This window comes from Panthera pardus, unplaced genomic scaffold (genome assembly GCF_024362965.1).
Source record: "Panthera pardus isolate Hobbes unplaced genomic scaffold, ASM2436296v1 HiC_scaffold_12, whole genome shotgun sequence".
NCBI lineage: Eukaryota > Metazoa > Chordata > Mammalia > Carnivora > Felidae > Panthera > Panthera pardus.
Window position 1 is genome coordinate 30069104 of NW_026526677.1, and position 23595 is coordinate 30092698.

Sequence of the window (23595 nt, forward strand, 5' to 3'; positions counted from 1 at the left end):
ATTTCTTTCTTGGATCAGGCCTTAAATCTTTTATATCTTTCCCCTTTACAAAAAAAGGATGATGCTTTCAAAGCAAAATCACTGTGATTTAAAAGATGATCAGCATTACATGTTTCCTGAAATAATAGCAACTCGACCAAAAATAAGCTCAAGGGCTGAGATCACACAGAAATAAATGTAGGGCTTTGTAAAAACAATCTATAGAATTCAAAATATGTTTGTGGTTTCAACGAACAAAGCCAAAAACAATACAGATTTTTATTGTTCTATCACCTTCCCTAATCATTATTTTTAATTCAAAGGACTTGATTAGGCTGGATGAGAAACATTAACTTCAATGAAATGAAAAATGTGTCATTGTTTTCAGCCTTTCTGATGCTTAAGGGTAAAAATCTGGTCAACATAGAGGCGATGAAAACAATGGAGAGCTGATGAAGTTAGAGATGCGGTTATTTATCTCCAATTACAACAAAGCCTAAGCCTTAGGTGTTCTATAAATATGGTTGCTGATCAAAGAAAATATTTTACCCGGACAAGACTTTATAGCCAATAGGTGAGGAAACCTGGGGTATAAGGCAGGATCGCAACTTTGCCTTCTTTCGTCTAAGCTTCGGCATTTAGCTTCTCAATATACCTTCAATGCGAATTAATAGAAAGACCAAAAACCACCCTGAACAGCAGCTAGGCAAGAAAAGGCCACAAATATATTTGCCTCCCTGCCGAGATTACAGAGTAACAAGAAACTGAGAGACATAAGAACTGACAAGGGAGAGAAGAAAAGGAAGCCTGTGACAGAAGGCTCCAGGGAGAATAGAATGATGGATAGTGTGGGGTGCAGAGCAGGAAAGAGCTTAAACATTCAAACAAAGTTGATGGGTAAGGAAAAATGTCCTTTAAAATTACATGTGCAACACAGTTAGTTAGAATTACTTTCATTTAAAGTGTGCCTTAAATTAGAAATATCTTGATAATTTAGCAACCCGGAGCGTACGACAGAAGCAAACATTGACAATGCTATTATTTAAAATGTAAAATGGCAGCATTTCATACTTCACATTTCAATTATGGCTTACTCACAACTTGAAAACATTTTCATAATTGAAGCAGCTCACAAGCTTTTGCAAGGCTCTTAATTAAACTACATTCAAGAAGGGTTCGTCTAAGTGAATCAACATAGCCTGAAAACCATGTTTATTTCTGCAATCCTATAAGTGGTGACTTGTTCTACCATTGGTTACCCGAGGTTAGTTGGGAAGGGGCAGGTTGTTGGTTGTAAACTTGAACATGCTCTGGAAGGAGCCTAACAAAATGTGCAGCTCACACAAGAAAAACATAACCCTTATCAAAGAGGACTGTTACCATGTGTAGAAGCTAACTGCTCTTTCTGTAAGACTGTCACATCTGCTTTCAGTCCCTGTGCCAAAGGGTCAGAGCTCAATCACAAGCCTGTGGCACCCCCTGCTGGTTAAAAGCCCCTGCTCATTTTGTTACTTTACACTGAGCTAAATATTGCCATCATTTCACACTTCTTTTAACATTCTATATGAATTTAATTATCATTTGTTTGGATTCATTTGTTACAGAGTACAGACAGTTTATTATATATGTTCACATTTTACATTATTTCTTCTTCTTCTTCTTCTTCTTCTTCTTCTTCTTCTTCTTCTTCTTCTTCTTCTTCGTCTCCTTCTTCGTCTCCTTCTCCTTCTCCTTCTCCTTCTCCTTCTCCTTCTCCTTCTCCTTCTTCTTCTTCATTATTTTCCCCCACCACCAGTTACTTCTCAAGATCCATCAGAGGCTTCAAGGATCTCCCACCAACCCACTAGGACTCAATTTTTCTTCAATCCGGCTTTTTGATGAGCATGGTCAAGAAATTAAGAATCCACTTTTGCTGAAGAATGAACAAAAAATTTGGGTCTCTTACGGTAAAGCATACAGGTAGGAACAAGGTGTTTATTTTCTGTCTGTCCTCAATCTTTCCAGGGGCAAGCTAATTTAAAAGGGGAGTTGAGAAGCCAAGTACTACCCTTTGTGAATTTTTTTTTTGAAATTCTGCATTCCAATAAAATTTCTGGGGTGTTTTTTGTGAGACAGTATTGTTTGTGAGATATGACATCTCTCTCTCTCTCTCTCTCCTTCTCTCTCTCTCCCTCTCTCTCTCTCTCTCTCTGACTTTCTGTCTTAATGCCTTGTCATAGTTCTTGAAGTCTGCCTGTCAGCACAGCAAGCGGGATTTGTTCATGTCTGAGTAGTCACCTTAATGATAGCAGATGGAAACGCCACGGGGGGCCCAAGCCCATCACACTGTCATTGTCGCACACTGCCCTGACCTGCTTCCACTCCTCTATTTTTTTGTCCCTTTTTAAAGGAGAAATGGATGGTAATTGAAAAGGATCTTAAGCAAGATTTATGAAGCTGTGGACAACATGATTCCCCACTATCTCTCTATGTTTTCACAAATAAAGTCTTAACCTTTTAAGCACCAATGACAGGACAGCTAAAGATAAATTGGTAAAGCTTGTAAGCCCTATCCTATCAAAGTTATATTCCTCAAAAGCGCCTTACATTATCCCACAATAATTACTGGTTATTGCTGAGCATTGTGTAAATTTTTGTAGATTGGTAAAGTCCTGCATAAAATTATCTGTGTTTCTGGAAAAAGAAAAAGGCTGCAGTCTACAGGCACTGATGAGCTGGGCTGTTGTGTGGAATATCTTAGAAATTTATGCATATTTTGACAGGACACATCCAGATGAACTCTGAAACTGCTTGTCAGGAAACTTAAACACACTTTTCTGCCTATTTAAAAAAATTTTAAGCCTTTACTTATTTGAATAAGGGAAATAGAGGAAAATAATTTTTCCTATCAGGTGTAATTGATCATATATTAATTATAATAACAATAGCGTAGACAGACTAGGAGCTGATTGGGTTTGCTATATATTCTAATAGTCAAAATTGCAAATACTGAAATAAATCTACCCAGAAATTCATGAAGGTTTTGGAAGAAGTTGGTTGCATTAGTTGTGGGTAGCATATTATAAAATTCTATTTCTTCTCTCCTAGTAGAGTAAAATTAAAATGCTTAATAATTTCTTATGCTGTGTAGTGTATAGAATTAAAAATATATGTAAGGAATGATGTTTTCTTCCATAGACAGATTTCAAAATATAATTTAATTACACATTAGAATTGTTTTTTACAATGATAGAACAGCGATGAATTTTATAGTGTCCAGGATTCTTGAATAATTTAGCAAGCTCTTCCAATGACAAGGAAAGGCTTTACTAAAATGTATGTCTAATAATTTCTTCTTAAGTAGTATTATTAAACTGAAAACAATGACTAATTGTGGTGTTTTTAATGATGTTTGTTATTTTAATAAGATCAACCAGCACACTTGTTCTTGGTTAATTGAATCATATTTTTAGAATAACTAGTAAAATTCTAAGTATCTAGAATACCCTAAAATCACCTGAGGATGGTAGCTGGAAGAACTCATAAGTGTATATTTGTTTATATGTCATTGTTATTTTAATAGGATAATATTTTTTTCTGGTTTTGATCCCAATATAAAGCACTAGGGAACAATTGTAGCATTGTGCTACTATTGGAATTTCTAAAATTTATGTCTAAAAGTTATTTCCTAGATCTAGTTTGAAATATATTAAGACAATGTGCAATATGTACTAAGTAAATGAAATTCATTTTTAGACAGTAATTCTAATGTGTCTAATATATGTTGATATGTGGAGTTAGTTTGCTGATTTATAAAAAGATGATTTTGCCAGTATCTGCTTTTATTTTGAGTCTTGTAATTATTTTTTTCTCCCAATTTTTATTTTGGACAAGATGCAGTCTACAGAAAACTTGAAAAATAGTACAATGAATACATATATATCCTTCACCTGGGTTCACGAGTTTAAAAAGTTGCCACATTAGTTTTAACCTTTTATATCTCCCTTCTCTCTCTTTTGAGAGGATTGAGATTATTTCCAGACAACCATTAAAGTTTCACTCATAAATGCTCCCAGTCATGTAACTGAAGAATAATACAATGTTCTTTTATGTCACCACATAGTAATAACTAGCACAGTCAGCAATTATGTAATTCATCTAATATGCAATCTATGTTTAATCTATCCAAAATGTACTTTAGAGTTTTTTGTGGTCCAGGATCCCAATAAGATTCATGCATAGCATCTAGTTATTTTCTCTAGTTCTCTTTAATCTAGAATATTCTCTCACCTTTGTTTTGCTTTTCATGACATTAAATTTTTTTTTTTTTTTGAAGAGTTCAGGCACTATTCTTGTAGGATGTCCCACATTCTGGATTTATCTGCATGTTTTCTCACGATTAGATTCAATTTAAAAATTTTTGACAACCCTACACAGGTGATGCGGTTGAGTCGATAATTATGAAGTTAAATATCAAGTCTTTGTCACCAATTGAGACAAAAATGGCTCATGGATGACATAATGCCAGTTGCCATTGTTTTTATTTGAGACGTTTCTCATTTGATTTTAATTCTCTTATAATTAAATTACTCTAAAACAAAATAACTAACAGTATGTAATATGAAAAATGAAATCAGCCTAGCATTTAGTGTGCTTATAAAAAATAGTAGTTCATAGCCAAATATTAAGAATTCATTTAATTATCTTCTCCAGAGAATATTAATGGTGTGTTGCATTGTGTGAACGATAATTGCTTGTTTTTCTCAACTAAATACTTTGCTTTTATTATTGAAATTATTTTTAAAAATTACATATGTTGCAACTGTCCTTGACATATTATCAATCAGCCAAATAAACTAAAATGTGCATTTCAAGTATCAGCATAAGATATCAACTGTAGTGCTTTATAACAGGAAATTCACTTTTCTGGACTTTATTACTCACTGATATTATAGGTTTTATTGTTTACTTGTGCTCAAATTTCAGTGTTTGTATACTTTTGCAGATCACTTTGATGTTTTTTTTTTTCCATTTTTCAGATCTCCACTAAACCCTGTTTTGAGTCTGACCTTTGACCAGGTGACTGCATTTGACAGAGATGGCATTACAGTTGCATATAAAACCTTCTTGGATCCTAATGCTGTTCTGCTACCTGGATGTGACAAGTAAATTAACATGTGCTTGGTTAAAGTAATCTGTATTACCTAATTCAGATTTCCCAGAGTGAGAGATTGAAACACTGAAAGACGTTCTCTAATTGTCTTAATAAGCAATTGTGTATTTTTTTGACTTATTTCATGATGTAATGAGCTCACGTCTAAAAAGACTTATCTCTAACTTTTATTAAGTTTTAAAAAACCATATGAAACAATGAGCGGACTATAGTTTCTGCTTTGCAGAGGTAACAATTTTATTTGAAATGTAAAAACTGTTTTTAGTGGTTTCTAAATTAAGAGTTTTGAATGGAATCATTAAAATATTAAATAATATGTTTTCTTGTGGGAGTGTTCATATTTAAGCATCTCATTTGATGATGATGAGAACAGAAGCAATTGAGAACAGAAGCAATATGCTAGAGAAATGGTGGGGTGGTGGCAACACAGGAGGTAGAAGATTTGAGCTTCTAGCCCCATCTCTGTTCATGATTGTACATGGGCGGATGGGTGTCAGCCTCTTATCTATAAATAATAAAACCCAGTATTTACTAAGTGTTGACCACAGTTCTAAATGAATTGGGTAAGGATTTATTTAATCCTCAAAACAATTATTTTAATACCATCATTACCTTATCTCACTATTACTCCATTTTATAGAGACAGAAACTGAGGCACAGAGAGGCAGAGTAATTTGTCCATTCACACATTGGTACATGGTAGAGCCAGGATTCTAAAACAGATTGTCTTTTTTAAGAACTGTGGGCTTGGGGTGGCTCGGTTTGGTGACAGATTCTTGATTTTGGCTCAAGTCATGATCTCATGTTTCATGTGATTGAGCCCCACATTGGGCTCTGTGCTGGTCGTGCTGGTATTCTCTCTCTACCCCCCCCCCCCCCCGCCCTTTCTCTGTTCATGCTGTCTCTCAAAATAAATAAATAAACATTAAAAAAAAAAGAACTGAGGGCTTACCCACTGTCTAGCACTGTCCAATAGAACTTGCTATGATGATAGAAGCATATGTTGTAATTATTGAGCACTTAAAATGTCACTAATGTGACTGAATTTTTAATTTTGTTTAAATTATACTGATTAAAAATGTTTAATATTTATTTATTCGTTTTGAGAAGGGAGGGGCAGAGAAAGAGGGGAGAGAGGAGAGAGAGAATACCAAGTGGGCTCCATGCTGTCAGCACAGAGCCTGATGCAGAGCTTGATCCCACAAACCGTGAAATCATGACCTGAGCTGAAACCAAGAGTCCTATGCTTAACTGACTGAGCCACCCAGGTGCCCCTAAATTATACTAATTCTAATTTAAATAGGTATATATGATGAGTGGCTATTGTATTTGACACTGATAGTGTGTTAGATTAGGTGATCTCTCTGTAAGGTCCCATCTATATTTTATATTTTGTAATTTAACAAATTATAGTGTCCTTAATATACAGGTGAAAAGGTTATAGAGGGAAAATCCAGAGAACCAGAAGCAGTCTGATGAGGTCACTCAATCCAGCTAGTGTCAACCTACTGCCAAACATGTCTACAAAGATGAATTCTTTGGTCTTCTTTGGTTGTTTAAACAATTCTATCCCCCAGTGACTGCCTGCATTTTCCAGGCAAGATTAGAATCTGTTTTGTCTTCTTTTTCTTTATAGATAGAAAATAACATATCAGCATTTCTTTTTATAAGCATTTCCATTTATAAGAAGATTTATTTCTTGTGCCACAATCTTTCCCCAAGCTACTAAATTTGCCCAGACCCTTTCCCTTCAAGTTTTAGCAAGGAGTTTAATTTTTAATTCATGTATTCCTTCTTAATTTCCCTTCCCTGGGTGCAATGAGTACTGTTTTATTGAGTGGTTTTTAAGTTAGATCTAGGTCACTAAGCATAACAATATGAAACTGCCCTTACTGAAAGCAAACTTATTTGAAGACAATTTACATAATTTTTGGATTCCATTTGAATTTTCTTTCTATACTCTAATGTGCATTATTTGAAATCTTAATAATCATACTCTAATTTATAGTTCTCAGGGTATTGGAAAAAATACTATTAACAGCCCCAGAACTGGTTTCTGTTGAATAACATGCTATGTGATGTATCTTAAAATATCAGTGTTGAGCCTGATAATTTTCTTTAGAATTAGGTTTGGTTTACTTTTAAAATAAGAATGGCTGAAGTAAGAATGAAACCCAGTTACTCCAGTTTGTGGCTTGTCCATGTGCTCATTAGACTGTGTTGCCTCTTAAGACTGTCTAAAAATTACCAAAATAATATGCTTTACACATCCACGCTAAGTATAAAAAAATCTTTATTCATAGTCCATTGTATTTAGAATAAAATTTAACAGTGAAGATGGTGCCCACTGTGAGCGATTCTATAAGATTAAAAATCATTTTTTTTATTTCTCTGTTCTATTAATCATTAATTAGGCATGGGATCCCTCAGTATCATAAATAATTGCAAGATACAAACTTTAAGTCTCCCTTTTCCCAGGTATGGATAACAAAACACATTACAAATTTCTGTTTAAAAAGATTATGGACTAAACATTTGTTTTTCTCTCCCCTGTAGAGTATAAGACATATAAGTTATTATACTAGTAGATTAAAGAGTATTGTAATTAAGTACATATTATTTTAACAAAAATAAATATTTTACTTTTCTTAGTTGGGAAGTTTGTGAGGGATTCCCAGTTAATTTCAATGGTACCAGTCAACAGATACCTGATCAATTTGAAAAGGTGGACTTGGAGAACCATTTCCTACAGAACAAGGTCAGAATTATTTATTATACTTAATGAAGGTATTTTATGTAGTGGATTGTCATTTGATACATGGTGACTGAGTGAATTTTGTGAAAGTTTTTGAAAAGTTTCAAGTATTTTACAAATGTTGGGGCATTATTCTCTATTTCCTGTTAATTAAGCACTTTTAAAACTGAACCAATATAGTATTCCTACTAGAAAAATTTTTACCTGGATTGTGTCACTTAAGTACTATTGCTTAGCATATTTTCTTTCTATCTACTGTATTAATAAGTTGGCATTGTTTTAAAAACTTTAAGATGGTAACAAGGATTTTATCTATTTGCTCTGTGGATCAATGTATTTAAGGAATAAGAGTTCTTTGGAAACCCACTCATGACAGTCCAATCCAAAAGGTCTATGTATTAATTTACACTTAGAAATTTCTCATGCTAGTAAAGAATTTTCTTCTCCAACTGAGCTATGAAAGGTCTTTTAACAGATATATTTTTTAATGTTTTATTTATTGTTTTTGAAAGAGAGAGAGAGAGAGAGAGAGAGAGAACGTGAGCAGGGGAGGGTCAGAGAGAGAGGGAAACACAGAATCTGAAGCAGGTTCCGGGTTCTGTGCCAACAGCTCAGAGCCTGATATGGGGCTCGAACCCACAAATCATGAGATCATGACCTGAGCCAGAGTTGAATGCTTAACTGACTGAGCCACCCCGGTACCCCTCCACATTTAATTTTTTACTGCCTGCAAATTTAACTGTGAATAGCCTATGGTTAACTGGAAACCTCACCAATAACATAAAGTCTATAAACACGTATTTTATATATTTTATGCAATATGTACTGTATTATCTCCAGTAAGCTGGAAAAAATAGAATGTTATTAAGAAAATCATAGTGTAAGAGAAAATACATTTACAATACTCTGCTATATCAAAGAACCGCATGTAAGTGGACCCACGCAGTTCAAGTCTGTGTTATTCCAGGGTCAACTGTATTTCTAATCCTGTTAGATTTTGAGCAAATGTAGAACATAAATGCAACTAAGAATTAATGCCTTTTGTATTTTATACTTATCTGATTTATTTACCATAGTTCTGATCCTGTTGGCATTGCTTTTTAGGTTTTTGCTGTGATACTATTTCCTGTTCAAAAAACTTGTATCCCTGGCAGTTGCCTACTGAAATTCCAAATCCTTATCAGGCCTTCATTGATCTCCATGGATCTCCTCTAATCCACCTCTACTCTCAACTTGCCTTCCCAATCTTCTCTTCAATCTTCTCTTCTTGATCTTTGTACCCGAAACTACAGTTAGAGCTAATATATTGTGCCCCATAACATGTTTCTCACTTTGGTACTCTTGTACCATGGCGTGTGTTGTTTGCCTCGGATATACGTCCCCCCACCACTGCACCATTACCATTCCTTGCTTTTTAAGGCTTTATTCAACTCCTTCTTCTTCCAAGAAGTTTTCTCAGGTCCTCCAGAAAGAATGAACCTCATATTATTGAACTTCCTTTTTGTCCTTAGAGTTGTGTTTTGGTATAGTCATTTGTTTTTATTCCTTTCTCTTACACTAAATTGAGAATTCTTTGGGCACAGACATTATGTCTCACTCATCTTTGTATTTGTGAATTCTAGGACAGATTTTGAATGTAGGGCAGGTGCACAATACATTTTTGATGAATGATTTTTAAAATTTAGCTACATCTATCTTTCAAGGCTCAATATTTGCTAATATGTTCCTCATGTGTTATCCAAGCCTGATTGTTCATTTGTTGTTTTCTGAAAGTACTGCACGATTTCTGTTATTAGGCCCATGTGGATCCCTGGAATTCAACCTCTCTTTCTTTGTCACTACCCACCAGCCTTCTTTAACATCCTTATGCCATTTTCTAACACAGTGTCTGACATATAGCTGGCATTCTTTAAAGGCTTCCTGAAATTCTGCCTATCATTCTAGTCTTACCTGATTTGTGCCTGTTTCATGAAATCTTTCTTTACTGACCTTCATCTCCATACTAGATATGATGTTTCTGGACTCACATCCTTGTTGCATCCATTCTATGCCACTCATAATGAGTTTGAACTTGATGCTGTTCCTATCAAGCATTTTTTTGCATGGTTCAAAGTCAACTAGTGCTCCAAGTATGATATGAACACATATCAGGTCACATTGGGGAAGAAAAGGAAGAATGCTAGATTCCACTGAGAATCTAATCAGATCATGAAGGGTCTTAAATTCATTGTTAGAGATTCTGGATATTGTTCTGTAGCAAACAAGGAGCCATTGGAAATATTCAAACACAGGCAAGATCTGATTTAATGTTGTGTTAGGAATAACTCAAGAGGTCCTTTTTTTTTTTTATCCTCCCTGCTGGAATAGATCTTTCTCAAGGGCAAAGGGCATTCTGGTCATCCTTGTCATTACTGCAATATCTAGATGTTCAGAGTTAGCTAGATGGAATTGAATTCACTGGTTAATTAACTCATTCAACAGAAACCAGCTCAAATCTGAAAAAAAAAAGAAAAAGAAAAGGATATCAAGGAGCTATCAGAGGAAAAGAACTCAAAGGAAGCTTCTTTTTTTTTTTTTTTATTTTATGCCAGTGTAGGACTTGAAAAGATAACTATATTTCATAATGTTGAAAAATGAGAGAATAACAATCCACTTATTTCGTCATTATTAGCTGTTTTTAATGATTCAGTGAAAAAGAGACAACTCATCTTAAATAAAAGTTTGTACACTATCATATTTTTAGAAGAAGAAATTGGTTTTGAATAAAATTTTAGTCCAACCAAAATAGTAGTATAAGAAAGCAACAATTTGATAAACTGGCTAGTAAAAAAGAAGCTTTCAAAAAAAAATGGCCCTCCCTTAGCTATGAAATCTTACAATCCTTTCAGAAAAGCATCTCCAATTATATACAGAGAGGTGATCAGTGCATTGGAAATAGTAATTTAATAACCTGAAATGGAGCAGTTTTAAAGAGGGATTCTAGCAGAGGTGATAGATATCCATAGGACCTTTTATTGTAGAATCTTGATGCTCATTGTGGTAAAGAAGACACTAAGAGGATTACAACAGGGGTAGAGAGAGGGAGGCAAAAGCCGATATTCTTGATGCATACGTTTTAAAATTGGCTTGAGAAAGAGATACCAGTGCCCAACCCCTCACTGTTCTTTTAAATCTCTTATTGACAAGTAAAACCTTTCCTACAGAGAAAAATTTGGAACATATAATCCCTATTAGTAATGTGGGAGATAGATATAACCCTGACAATTACAACCTGTTGCTCTTTCATCCATTTCAAAAGATTTGGAATCTACCACAAATTGACAGTTTGGCAAATACATCTTTCAACAGTTCTCTATTGTTACCTAAATTGGCAACATTTTTATATTGCTTCAGTTTAAGGGCAATAAAATTGAATATTTCCATGCACTGGATGAGATTTAAACTTCATGGTAGTTAATATAAAAGAAAAAACAAAACATTTCATGAGAGGAATAGTTTTAGTAATACCTGAATGTGGGAAAAAATAGCAGAAAAAATGGACTCCAGTATTTGGCAGGTAATATATTCCGCCAAAATAGAAAGGAAACATATTTTGATCCTAGCCTTTTGGTATAATCAGACTTTAGTAGGACATTAGTGGCAACTTTTGGGGGAAATAGTGAGAACAAGGCCAAATTATGAATTTAGAATTGTGGCGTACTAGTTACAAGTTATAAACTTACAACTTATGAATCAGCAGTCATGGATGCTAACAGAATAAATTATTCTATATGTCACAAGGAGGCTGGGGGAAAAAATGAACACTTTTTTTACTGTCCTATTTCTTTGCAGAGCAAGTCCTTGAAAAATAATGTTTTCTACAAATAATTGATACTGAGGAAAATACAAAATTTTATTTTTAATTTTGAACTGGTTGCCATTAGAATAAGACAGTGAACTTTAATAAAATCCTGAATCCCTTCCTTATTTTTAGACCAATATTTGGAAGCTATTGGAGGACTGCATATTTACATCTTACATGTTTGATTGCATAATTATGTACTCACTTATATTTTCTGCCTTTAGACTTCTCCAGTTCTTGGCCTTTGAGGTGGGTGTATTGATCAGCTATAGTTGTAGAGAATGAAAGCAGTAAGAATGAACATCAGGAATGTGAGGAAAGGGATGTTATAGCATTTCTTATAGTTGTGATTTTAATTTGTGTATCATTTTTTTAATTTGGCCTAAATTCACTATCAAAAATGAAAAATTTTATAAAATTTCTATGTAGCAAAGAAAACAATTTGTTCAGAATAAAGAGCTTCTCTTTTCAAGAAAAATTTCATTGTCTTACATCTTATTCCTCAGTAGATCTATAAGTAAGACCATAAGTGGTTCTCTTATTATTTTGAATTTTCACAGGAACATTGAAGGCTACTCCACCTTCACTAGTGATTTGGAAAAAGAAAAGTAAACAAGAAGTTTTAATTGGCCCAGAAAATGCATGCATCATTTTTTAAATCACTGGCAGCTTCCATATCAGCACAGTTTATTCAGACAACCAAAATGATAATGGTCATTTAGAGGGAGATACATCTATCTATCTATCTGTCTATCTGTCTATCTATGGCAAGAGAGACAGAGATTCAAAACAAAGAAGCGGTTTCCTAATGACCTATGTGATGGTATGTATTTAGAAAACAGTCTCAACATAAATGCTGTTATATGCATACGTGTGTATGTGCAAGCACACACATGTATACCATGTTGCAGGTTGTCAGAGCACTTTTATGAATTGCAGTTTTCAGTTTTTATTTTCCCCACCTTCATAAATGTCCGGGCTAAAGCTAAACTATCCAATTAAACTAAAAAGAGAAAAGAAGGCGAAGTCACAAATTGAAATTTAATGGCTATTGTCAATTTTAAACGTATCAGAACCCCACTCTTGGCAAGATTTTTTTCTTTTAATAACAGGCAATGAAGCTGAGTGAGTGGGTCTGGCTGTGTCTGGTCTATGTAGAATCACTTGGGAACTGTCCAGCAAAATATCTCTCGAAGAACAGCATGGTGTTAATACTAGGTGCCAACCCAAGACAGACACAAAGGACCCCTTCGCTCTTCACCAATAAGCCAACTGTTAAAAGATTAAACCATGTTGTGGAGATAACAAGAATTTAGGCGCTGGCAGCAGGTGCTGTACAAAGAAGCAGTTGGCAGTACGGTTCTTCTGTCTGACTAATTCCAGTCAAAACAATCTTCTTCCCAGTTGCAGAGGAGAGTTTGGAGTGTGATGGCAACTTGGAGTTAGGAGGTTGAGTAAGAGTGCTACTTTAAATGCTGAGTCCTGTGGCGGGTGGATTAGTAGAATATAGTTTATCATTGTTCAGAAACTGTGGGGGATTCCCCTCCAGAATCCAGCCACTACTGGCTAACTGGGGAATACACAATCAAAGAGCTGCAAGTCAAATCTGGTTACGTCGTGTGGTTGCTGTATTTTTAAAATTTTATTTTCACTTATGGGACTCAGAAGACATTTTATTCTCTTGAGGAGTAACTATCTTCCATTATAGAATAATTGTCAAATATATTAACTATACCCTTTTGCTATCGCCTGATTGCATTTGTAAATATTACCTTTTAAATTATCATTTAATATTTGTATTTTTAAGAATCAGGTGCTACTCAACAAATATCTGGTATTAGCACAGTTTTAGAATATGCTTTCTAGTATTAGAAAATAACTTAAATTGTTATTGAAGCACCATCATTTATTTGGCTTAAAGCAAAACTGACATATTCCCATAATCCTATACAAACAAATAATGGTACTTAAAAATTTAGTATGATTACTCAGGAAAAGTGATCATATAAGTTAGTGGAAAGTTTACTAAATATTTAGTGATATACAGGTGATGTGAATGTCTATTAATTTTACAATCAAGTCTGGGTGAGAAACGCTAGAAGGTATACCATATGTTTGATGTATGTAATCTGATAACAAATATGGGAAGCACAGATACTGTGTGTTACCAGTTGGTCCCCTCCTATCCATCCTCACAACTATCACTAAATTCTCAACTCATATCCCTTTATTCTAAGGAAATTGTGGAGCCTTTTAACTGCTCTCCTTTGATGTCCCCATTCTGCAATCCATTGTTTCTGCCTGCCTGTGTGTGTGTGTGTGTGTGTGTGTGTGTGTGTGTGTGTGTTATTGACTCTTCTGTTACAAGTTTCTCTAGGGCAGGAAAAATACTGTATCATATCCCACACCACACAGTCTATGCCTTGCATATCAGAGCTGATGCACAACAAATATTAATTGAATTGAATTAAATGGAATTGAGCACTATTGTTTCCAAAGAGACCTTCTCAATCAGAAACATAATGTCTTAGGATAACCCATTTTGGGTGAGTGTGTTGAAGAGGGTGAACTTTCAGACTGTGAGTTTAACAATGCATACTTCTTTTCATGGTATAGGCGGATCCCAATATTGTCCTTCATGCCTCTGTTTCCATCAGAAAGCGGAGCTCCTCAAGCAGGGAAGTAAGCAGTGGAAGTCAGATGGCTCCATCAACCCTGTGGCCTGCAGCTAGTGTTTGGCTGATCACGAAGGTACCCAAAAGTGTCTGCTCTTGCTGAGTGACTTCCCATGCTCCCTGATCACAGTGCGTCTCTAGATCCTGGTGCCTTCATGCACATAAGCATGCAAGTGAAAGCATGATAAATTGTTGACTGTTATGAATGCTACCTCTCTGCCCTTGGTGTGTCTGGTGCAGAGGGCTTCTGTAGATCCCCATGTGGGCATTCAATCCACTTTCAGATGTGGTGGTTAGTTCATATGCAGAGTGTATTTAAACTCAGCTTAGAGCTTATGTATAGTCCACAGACTCACCATTTTTATGAGATTTGTGTGATATCATTTAGTTCCACTCCTTCATCTACATTGCTGAGCTTCATGGAGCCTGGTGGATTAGCACTGTATAATGATAGTGTATGATCTTCATAAGGGTAATTCTAAGAGAAATCCCTGAGTATAAAATGTGAACAATGACTAACACATTTTATACCTATGTATTGACACTATTTAATTTTTTAACTTTACTATTACTGGATCTGATTTAAATTGAGAACATGTAACTGCCCTCCCCTCTCCTCTTACTATTGAAATATGTTTTGTAATTGCCATCAAATATTTATGCCCATAAAGAGATGGTGCAGCTTTTATCTACCCTTCTTTTGTCTTCTTTTGCCCCCTCACTATAGATTATTTTGGCCTTTTCTTAGCACTTCTATGGGTGCAGAGTCACTCAGGCAAGCTTGCTGGTACTGTGTTGGAGTCGGGGCGGGGGGGGATTGAAACAATTTTCTCAAATGAAATTTGGGATTGCTCTTAATGTTAATTTTTGATTCTCTGAGACCTAAAAACAAATGTATAGAGCAATTAAGATACAAAGGAACCAAGAAATATTCATTTCATATATCAAGGCAGAATGAGATTAGATGAGATATTTCCTCAATCTACTTCCAACTTGGAAACCCCTTTTTAAGTTGTATTTTGCTTCAGGTTTAATAACAATATTTGCCATTTTGTTAAACATCTGCTATATGTTAGGCATCTTCTATGTATCTATTATCTTATTTAATCTCATACATTACACAGCTGAATAAACTAAGACTAGTAAGTAGCAGAGGAAAGATTCTTGGTCTGTCTGACTTCAAAACGTATGCCTTTTTGCTGTAATAGAGAATGGTGCTCTATATTTGATCAATTTATGGAAGTGTTTTGGTTTTAGCATTGCCACTGAACACTCATGTGACCTCAGGTAAGTCACAACTGTATCTGGGCTTCAGTCTTATCTGAAAAGAGTTTGACCAGTTGATATGGAAAGTTCTTTTCTAGACCTCAGATTCTGTAATTCCATGGTATCTGTTTATAGAATTTTATGATAGCAAAAAACCTGTACTTGTCTAAAATTTCCTCAAAAATAATTGAAATGCTTACTAAAAAGAGTATGGATTTTGGAGTTAGATAGATTGGAATTAGAATCCTTTTTATTCTTGAGACCTTGAGAAAGTTACTTAGCTGCACGGAACCACTGTTTCCTTCTCTATAAAATAGTCTTATCTATCTTGCATAGTTGCTATGATGATTAATAAGAAAGCATGTGTGAAGTTCAAGCGTAGTGTCTGGTATACAGAAAGTGCTTAACAAATGTTTCTTTTTCCCCATCCAAAGCAGGTTTCTTTCAATATAGACAAACATGTTCAAATGAGGATTCAATCCAGTGCTTACTAAAACCAAAATTTTAAAGAATACTTTTCCCAAGTTATCATCTGGTTTTTTTTTTTTTTTTTTTTTTTACCACACAGCAAAACCATGAGAAATAAAAGTTACATGCTAAATATAAAACAAGTTTGAAAATCTTTTTAGATTGAATGGTCTCTCCCTTTTTCCAAAATATGTATTTTTACCTGTTAGGATAGACAATTTTGCATGCCAGAAACCCTTAGTGGTTGTCACTCATTTAAAATGTGTTGTTGATGTCGCTCCTCATCAGGGAAATACAAATCAAAACCACACTGAGATATCACCTCACGCCAGTCAGAGTGGCCAAAATGAACAAATCAGGAGGCTATAGATGCTGGAGAGGATGTGGAGAAATGGGAACCCTCTTGCACTGTTGGTGGGAATGCAAACTGGTGCAGCCACTCTGGAAAACAGTGTGGAGGTTCCTCAAAAAATTAAAAATAGACCTACCCTATGACCCAGCAATAGCACTGCTAGGAATTTACCCAAGGGATGCAGGAGTACTGATGCATAGGGGCACTTGTACCCCAATGTTTATAGCAGCACTCTCAACAATAGCCAAATTATGGAAAGAGCCTAAATGTCCATCAACTGATGAGTGGATAAAGAAATTGTGGTTTATATACACAATGGAGTACTACGTGGCAATGAGAAAGAATGAAATATGGCCCTTTGTAGCAACGTGGATGGAACTGGAGAGTGTTATGCTAAGTAAAATAAGCCACACAGAGAAAGACAGATACCATATGTGTTCACTCCTATGTGGATCCTGAGAAACTTAACAGAAACCCATGGGGAGGGGAAGGAAAAAAAAAAGAAGTTAGAGTGGGAGAGAGCCAAAGCATAAGAGACTCTTAAAAACTGAGAACAAACTGAGGGTTGATGGGGGGGTGGGAGGGAGGGGATAATGGGTGATGGGTATTGAGGAGGGCACCTTTTGGGATGAGCACTGGGTGTTGTATGGAAACCAATTTGACAATAAATTTCATATATTGAAAAAAAATGAAATAAAATGTGTTGTTGATTCTCAAATCAGAAAATTGTCAAATGGCCATTTAAACAATATTCTTAATTTCCTATTCAGAGTATCTTAACATTTAAAGCAAAAGTAGTTCACAAACCACCTAAAAATGTTTAACCCATGGTATTTAGACCCAGAGTAAAACTTTAAATTCATACAAAGGTTAAGGATTTGTTTCAATCTTTTCAGTTCACTGCTCTTTTTTTTCTGTGCATACATATTTCACATAAGCTCTGTAGTCATAACTATAACAAGTGACACATGATGGACCCCAAATTGCTGCCCTGTGAAATATGCACAGAAAAAAAGGACAAATGAAGATATCAAGGTCTGTTTTATTTTGCGCTGAACTGTAAAATGCCACCCTTGTTGGACAGAAGATCACTGATTCTGAGCAGGGCTCGCTGACTGCTAACTTGTGGGTAGTGTTTCACTTTCAGCAACTGTTAATATCCGGGCTTATCCAGGCATAATGACCTCACTAGTTGTGACACATTGTTGAATTTTCTGGTTCTTTTAACTTATTTAGACCTTTCTCCCCCCTTTCTATTCATTGGAAGACTGGAATGATCCTGAGCCGGGCGATAACACAGGGCTGCCTGGCTATTGGTCACCCAATCAGAGTCAAGCCTGCCGAGGGAACATCACTAGAAGGGTACAAATTAATCCTACAGAAAAGGTAATGCTTATGAACTATTTGGCTCAAAATAATGAATGTTAATTTCAAGATTTCTGAGCAGTCAAATCATGATGCCTTCCAGCTTAGATGGAATATTCATTAGGTGTTTAAATTTGTGTTCATAATATCAATATTAATTTCCTATGTAAAATAAGCTTGCAAATGTATGCTACTTAGTTTGGTAGCATTTCTTAGGTATTTTCAAAAGCGAAATGTTGGCGTTCAACATGTATCCATGTTGTAGACAAGCTGCCGCTCTACTCTATAATTATTGGAACTCATTTCTTTATATCCATATTGGTTGTTAATTTAAATATTTAATGTTCTGTGTGTATTCTTAACCTTTTCTAAATCTTCAGAATATGAAATATTGAACTGTGAAAGAAAATTGAGGAGACAGAAATTGCTGATTTGTAAGGCCTCAAGTCTCCTTTTTGTTTGTTTTTGCTGACTTGGGAAAGTAAAAATCAAAATGAAAACAGATTTAGAAAAAATTAGGAATGAGGAACCAACAGTATAGAAATATTATTTCCTAGAAACTTTTTTTCTTGCTCATTTGTCTTTCAGTTTCACCTAGAATTGACAAAAACAAGTCCTACTGTGCTTCAGGACTTAGAAAACTATTATCCAACTACTTTTGGGTGGATAAAATGTGCTTTGGGCTGAAACCAGAACTGGGATACTTAGGCACCAAAGACACAAACCCAACCACAAATAAGAAGGGATATTTTCTTTAATAAACAGAGCAGATTGTCCAGAAGGTTATTAGAATATCACATAAAAGCTAAGTGTTATGTGGTCTACAGGGTCAGATTCCCTGGTGTAAATCTTAGCTTACCTCTTATTCTAACAACAACAAATTCTGAACCAGACACTATTCTAATTCCTTTATATTTTATTGTCACATTTAATCCTAATTACAACTGGATAAGGTAGCTATCATTATTATTATTATTACAGATGAGGAAAATGAAGTACAGAGTAGTTAATCAGTTACTCAAGGTCATGCCTACTAACTGGTTGGAGAAGAATGCAAACTCAGGCAGTCAGACACTATAACCCACTCTTAGCCACAAGGTGACACTGTGTATAGGTCAAAACCCAATCAAGAAATTGCTAATGAGTGCCATGTGTGGTAGTAAATACCTCAGTGGAGGAGTAGGTAATATTAATTAAGAAACCTAGGCAGAAGGGAGACGGAGACAGTATGCTGGCAACATAGCGTCATAGCCAACTAGCTGTGCTATTAGGGTGCTAAACATATGGTTTCTAAGGAGGGTCACACGAGCCCAAAGCAATTCCAAATTTGATGTGGTGTTGTATGTGAAGTGGATAACAAGATTTCTGGGGCAGAATCAGTGCTGTAAACTGGAGACAAACCAAGAATCATCTTCTAGTGATAATGACAAGTCCAAACCACTGACCATGGAACCAGAGATGCTTCAGCTGACATTGTCCACCGTTATAATAAAGTCAATCAATTGTAACTGCCCCAGAAAGGACATAAAATATAGAATTAATGCACACGACATTAAAACAGTTGTTATAATTGTATTCCATATATTCAAGAAGCTAAAGAAAAGATGGAACATGTTAAATATAGACTTGGAAGATAGAAAAAGACTCAAATCAAATTTCTAGAGATGAAAACTGCAGTATATGAAATGAAAAATATGCTGTGACTAGTGGAAGATTAGACATTGTTGAAGAATATATTAGTGATCTTGAGCAGATAGCAATACAAACTATTTACAATGAAAGCCAGAAAGAAAAAAATTAGGTATAAATTATTGTCAAGTTAGCTAACATACAGTGTATACAGCTAACATACAGGTTCTTTTGGCTTCAGGAGTAGATTCCTGTGATTCATCACTTGCATAAAATACCCAGTTGCATAAAATACCCAATTGCATAAAACACCCAAATACTTGTTGGCTCATCCCAACAAGTGCTCTCCTCAATGCCCGTCACCCATTCCCCCCCATCAACCCTCAGTTTGTTCTCTGTATTTAAGTGTCTCTTATGGTTTGCCTTCCTCTCTGTTTGTAACTTTTTTTTTCTTCCCTCATGGTCTTCTGTTAAGTTTCTAAAATTCCACATATGAGTGAAAGCATATGATATCTGTCTTTCTCTGACTGGCTTATTTCACTTAGCATAATACCCTCCTGTTCCATCCATGTTGTTGCAAATGGCAAGATTTCATTCTTTTTGATTGCTGAGTGATACTCCATTGTATGTATGTGTGTGTGTATGTATATATATGTGTGTGTGTGTGTGTATATATATATATATATATATATATATATATATATACACACACCTTGTATGGTATATATTTTGGGCTCTTTCCATAATTTGGCTATGGTTGGTAGTGCTGCTATAAACATTGGAGTACATGTGCCCCTATGAATCAGCACTCCTGTATCCTTTGGATAAATTCCTAGTAGTGCTATTGCTGGATTGTGGGGTAATTCTATTTTTAATTTTTTGAAGAATCTACACATTGTTTTCCAGAGTAGCTGCACCAGTTTGCATTCCCACCAACAGTGCAAGAGGGTTCCCCTTACTCCACATCCTTACCAACATCTGTTGTTTCCTGAGTTGTTACTCTGACTGGTGTGAGGTGGTTATCTCAGTGTGGTTTTGATTTGTATTTCCCTTATCATGAGCAATGTTCAGCATCTTCTCATGTGTCTGTTAGCCATTGGCTGTCTTCTTTCGGAAAGTGTCTATTTATTTCTTCTGCCCATTTCTTCACTGGATTATTTATTTTTCTTGGGTGTTGATTTTGATAAGTTCTTTATAGATTTTTGATACTAACCCTTTATATGATATGTCATTTGCAAATATCTTCTCCCATTTTTGTTGGTTGCCTTTTAGTTTGTCGATTGTTTCCTTTGCTGCACAGGAGCTTTTTATATTGATGAGGTCCCAATGGTTCATTTTTGCTTTTATTTCCCTTGCCTTCAGAGACGTGTCAAGTAAGAAGTTGCCATGGCCAAGGTCAAAGAGGTTGTTGCCTATTTTCTCAGAGAACAGTCTATCAGTAAGATATGAGAAATTTTATAATGCCTGTTTTGTGAGTAATCAGAGTCTCTGAAGGAAGACACAGGAACAAACAAATATTGGAAGAAATGATAGCTGAAAAATTTCCAAATTTTGTGAAAACTATAACCCACAGATCCAAGAAATTCAAAAACTTCCAAGCACAAGAAACATGAGGAAAAAAACCAAGTTGTCCACTCTGCTCTATTCAGCATTGCATTGGAACTTTTAGCCAGTATAACAAGAAAAGGAAAAGAAATAAAAGACATCTAGATATGAACTGAAGAAGTTAAACTATCTTTATTTTCAGATAACATGATTGCTATGTAGAAAATCCTATGAAATATACAAGAAGTTTCTAGAACTAATAAATGAGTTTAGCAAGTTTGAGGACTTGAGATCAATATACATATATTGGTTGTATTCTTATATACTGGCAACAAGCAATTTTGGAAATTAAAATTTAAAAACACCATTTACAGTAACATCAAAGGTATGACATATTTAAGGATAAATCAGACAAAATATGTGTATGACTTCTGCACTGAAAACTACAAAACATTGCTAAATGAAATTAAAAAACTAAATAGATGCTAGGATATACTGTGTTCATAGATTAGAAGACTCAATATCATCATGATGTCCATTCTCCTCCATATATTTGTTATTTGTTTTTAATGTTTATTTATTTTTGAGAGAGAGAAAGTGCCTGCATGGGGGAGGGGGAGGAGCAGAGAGATGAGGAGGGGCAGAGAGAGAGAGGGGAACAGGGGATGTGAAGGGGGCTCTGAGCTGATAGCAGAGAACCCCATGTGGTGCTTGAACCCATGGACCAAGAGATATGGCTGAACTGAAGTCAGACACCTAAACACCTGAGACACCCAGGGGCCCTTCTCCTCCATATATTTAAATGCAATCTCAATCAAAACCCTGGCAGGTTTTTTTAATAGAAATTATCAAGTTGATTTAAAAATTCATACAGAAATGCAAAGGATCTAAAATAGGCAAAATAATTTTGTTAAAGAAGAACAAAGCTGGAAGAACTATTTTGCCTGGCCTCAGGCTAATTATAAAACTATAGTTATTAAAAGAGTGTGCTATTGGCACCAAAGTAGACCATTACATTGATGAAACAGAATAGAGTATCCCTAAATAGATCGACACATATATGATCAATTGATTTTTGATGAAAGTGGGAGATTCACTGGAGAAAGAATGTTTTTGACAAACGGTGGTGGAACAATTGAATATACATATGCAAAAGATAAAAATAAAAAATAACTTGATCCATGCCTCTCCCACCATATATATATAGTAATTAACTCAACATGGATCATAGACGTAAATATAAAACCTTAAAACTATACATATTGTAGATGAAGATAGAAGAAAATGTTTATGATCTTGTATTAGTCAAAACTTTCTTAGACATGACTCCAAAAGCATGATCCACAAGGATATAAATTGATAAATTGGACTCCCTTAAAATTAAGAATTTCTGCTCTTTGAAAGATACTGTTAAAATATTGACAAGACAGGCTACACACAAAGAAAAATATATTTGCAAATAATGTATATTTGCAGAATACACACACAACTCAAGAAAACATGGGCAGATAAATGATTTGGACAAATGCTTTAACAAGTAAGAGATACAGTTGGCCTATGAAAAGTTGTTAATCATTATTTGAATGCAAGATTAACCTACAATGAAGTACCACTAAATATACAGTATAATGTCTAATGTTTAAAAGACTGACCATACCAAGCGTTGGGAAGATGTGAAACAACTACAATACTCATACCTACTTGGCAGAAATATAAAATGGTTGTCATTTTAGAAGAGTTGCTACTTTCCTCAAATATATACATATATACATGTTCATATGCAGATATATACATGTTTCAGGTATAAACATATATCTACCTTATTGCCAAGCCATTCCACTCTGGAAATTCAATCAAGAGAAATGAAAGTAGATATCCTTTCAAAGAACTTGTACATGAATGTTCACAGCAGCTTTATTTCTAAAGCCAGAAGTGAAAACTGGAAACAACCCAAGTGTACATCCATAAGTGAATAGATAAATAAATTGTGGCATATCTATATGGTAAAATATTACTCAACAATAAAAAGGAACCAACTCTTGATACATGCATCAGTGAATATCAAAGTAATTATATTGAGGGGGAGGAGCGAAATCATGAAGGGAGAGTATATTGCTTCATTCCATTTATGTAAAATTTTAGGAAATGGTACCTAATCTAGAAAGTAGAATAGTGCTTGCCTGGAGATAGGAAGGTGGGGAGGGGTAGGAGAATGAGATTAAAAAGGGGCACAAGGAAACTTTGGGGGTGATTTTTTGGGGAGAGATGGACATGGGTATGTTCATTGTCCTGATTGTTGTGATGTTTTAATAGGTATGTACATGTTTCAAAACTTGTGAAATTTTACACTTCAAATATGTGCCCGTTAGTTGTGCAATATTTTACAATATTGTATGTCAGTTATTTCTCAAAAAAGCTGTTTTTTAAAAGTACAAAAAGACAAACTAGGGAACAAACAAAAAAAGCAAAATGGTGGGTAAAGAATGACTAAGTGCTTCCTTTAGAAGGAAATGGTGAGGGAAGACCACTCTCAGTGGAAGAATTTATCAGTGGTCTCAGTCAAAATGG

General features: G+C 35.0%; 1 protein-coding gene across 2 annotated transcripts in view; it reads left to right on the forward strand.

Annotated features, from left to right (window-relative positions):
- DCDC1 (doublecortin domain containing 1) overlaps positions 1 to 23595 on the forward strand; it is a 485161-nt gene that overhangs the window by 252226 nt on the left and 209340 nt on the right. For both annotated transcript variants that reach the window (XM_053899858.1, XM_053899859.1), the window contains 5 exons: positions 1775 to 1938; positions 4998 to 5123; positions 7784 to 7889; positions 14344 to 14478; positions 17756 to 17874. In XM_053899858.1, coding sequence (XP_053755833.1) covers positions 1775 to 1938; positions 4998 to 5123; positions 7784 to 7889; positions 14344 to 14478; positions 17756 to 17874 — 650 coding nt within the window. The remainder of the gene's footprint in view (positions 1 to 1774; positions 1939 to 4997; positions 5124 to 7783; positions 7890 to 14343; positions 14479 to 17755; positions 17875 to 23595) is intronic.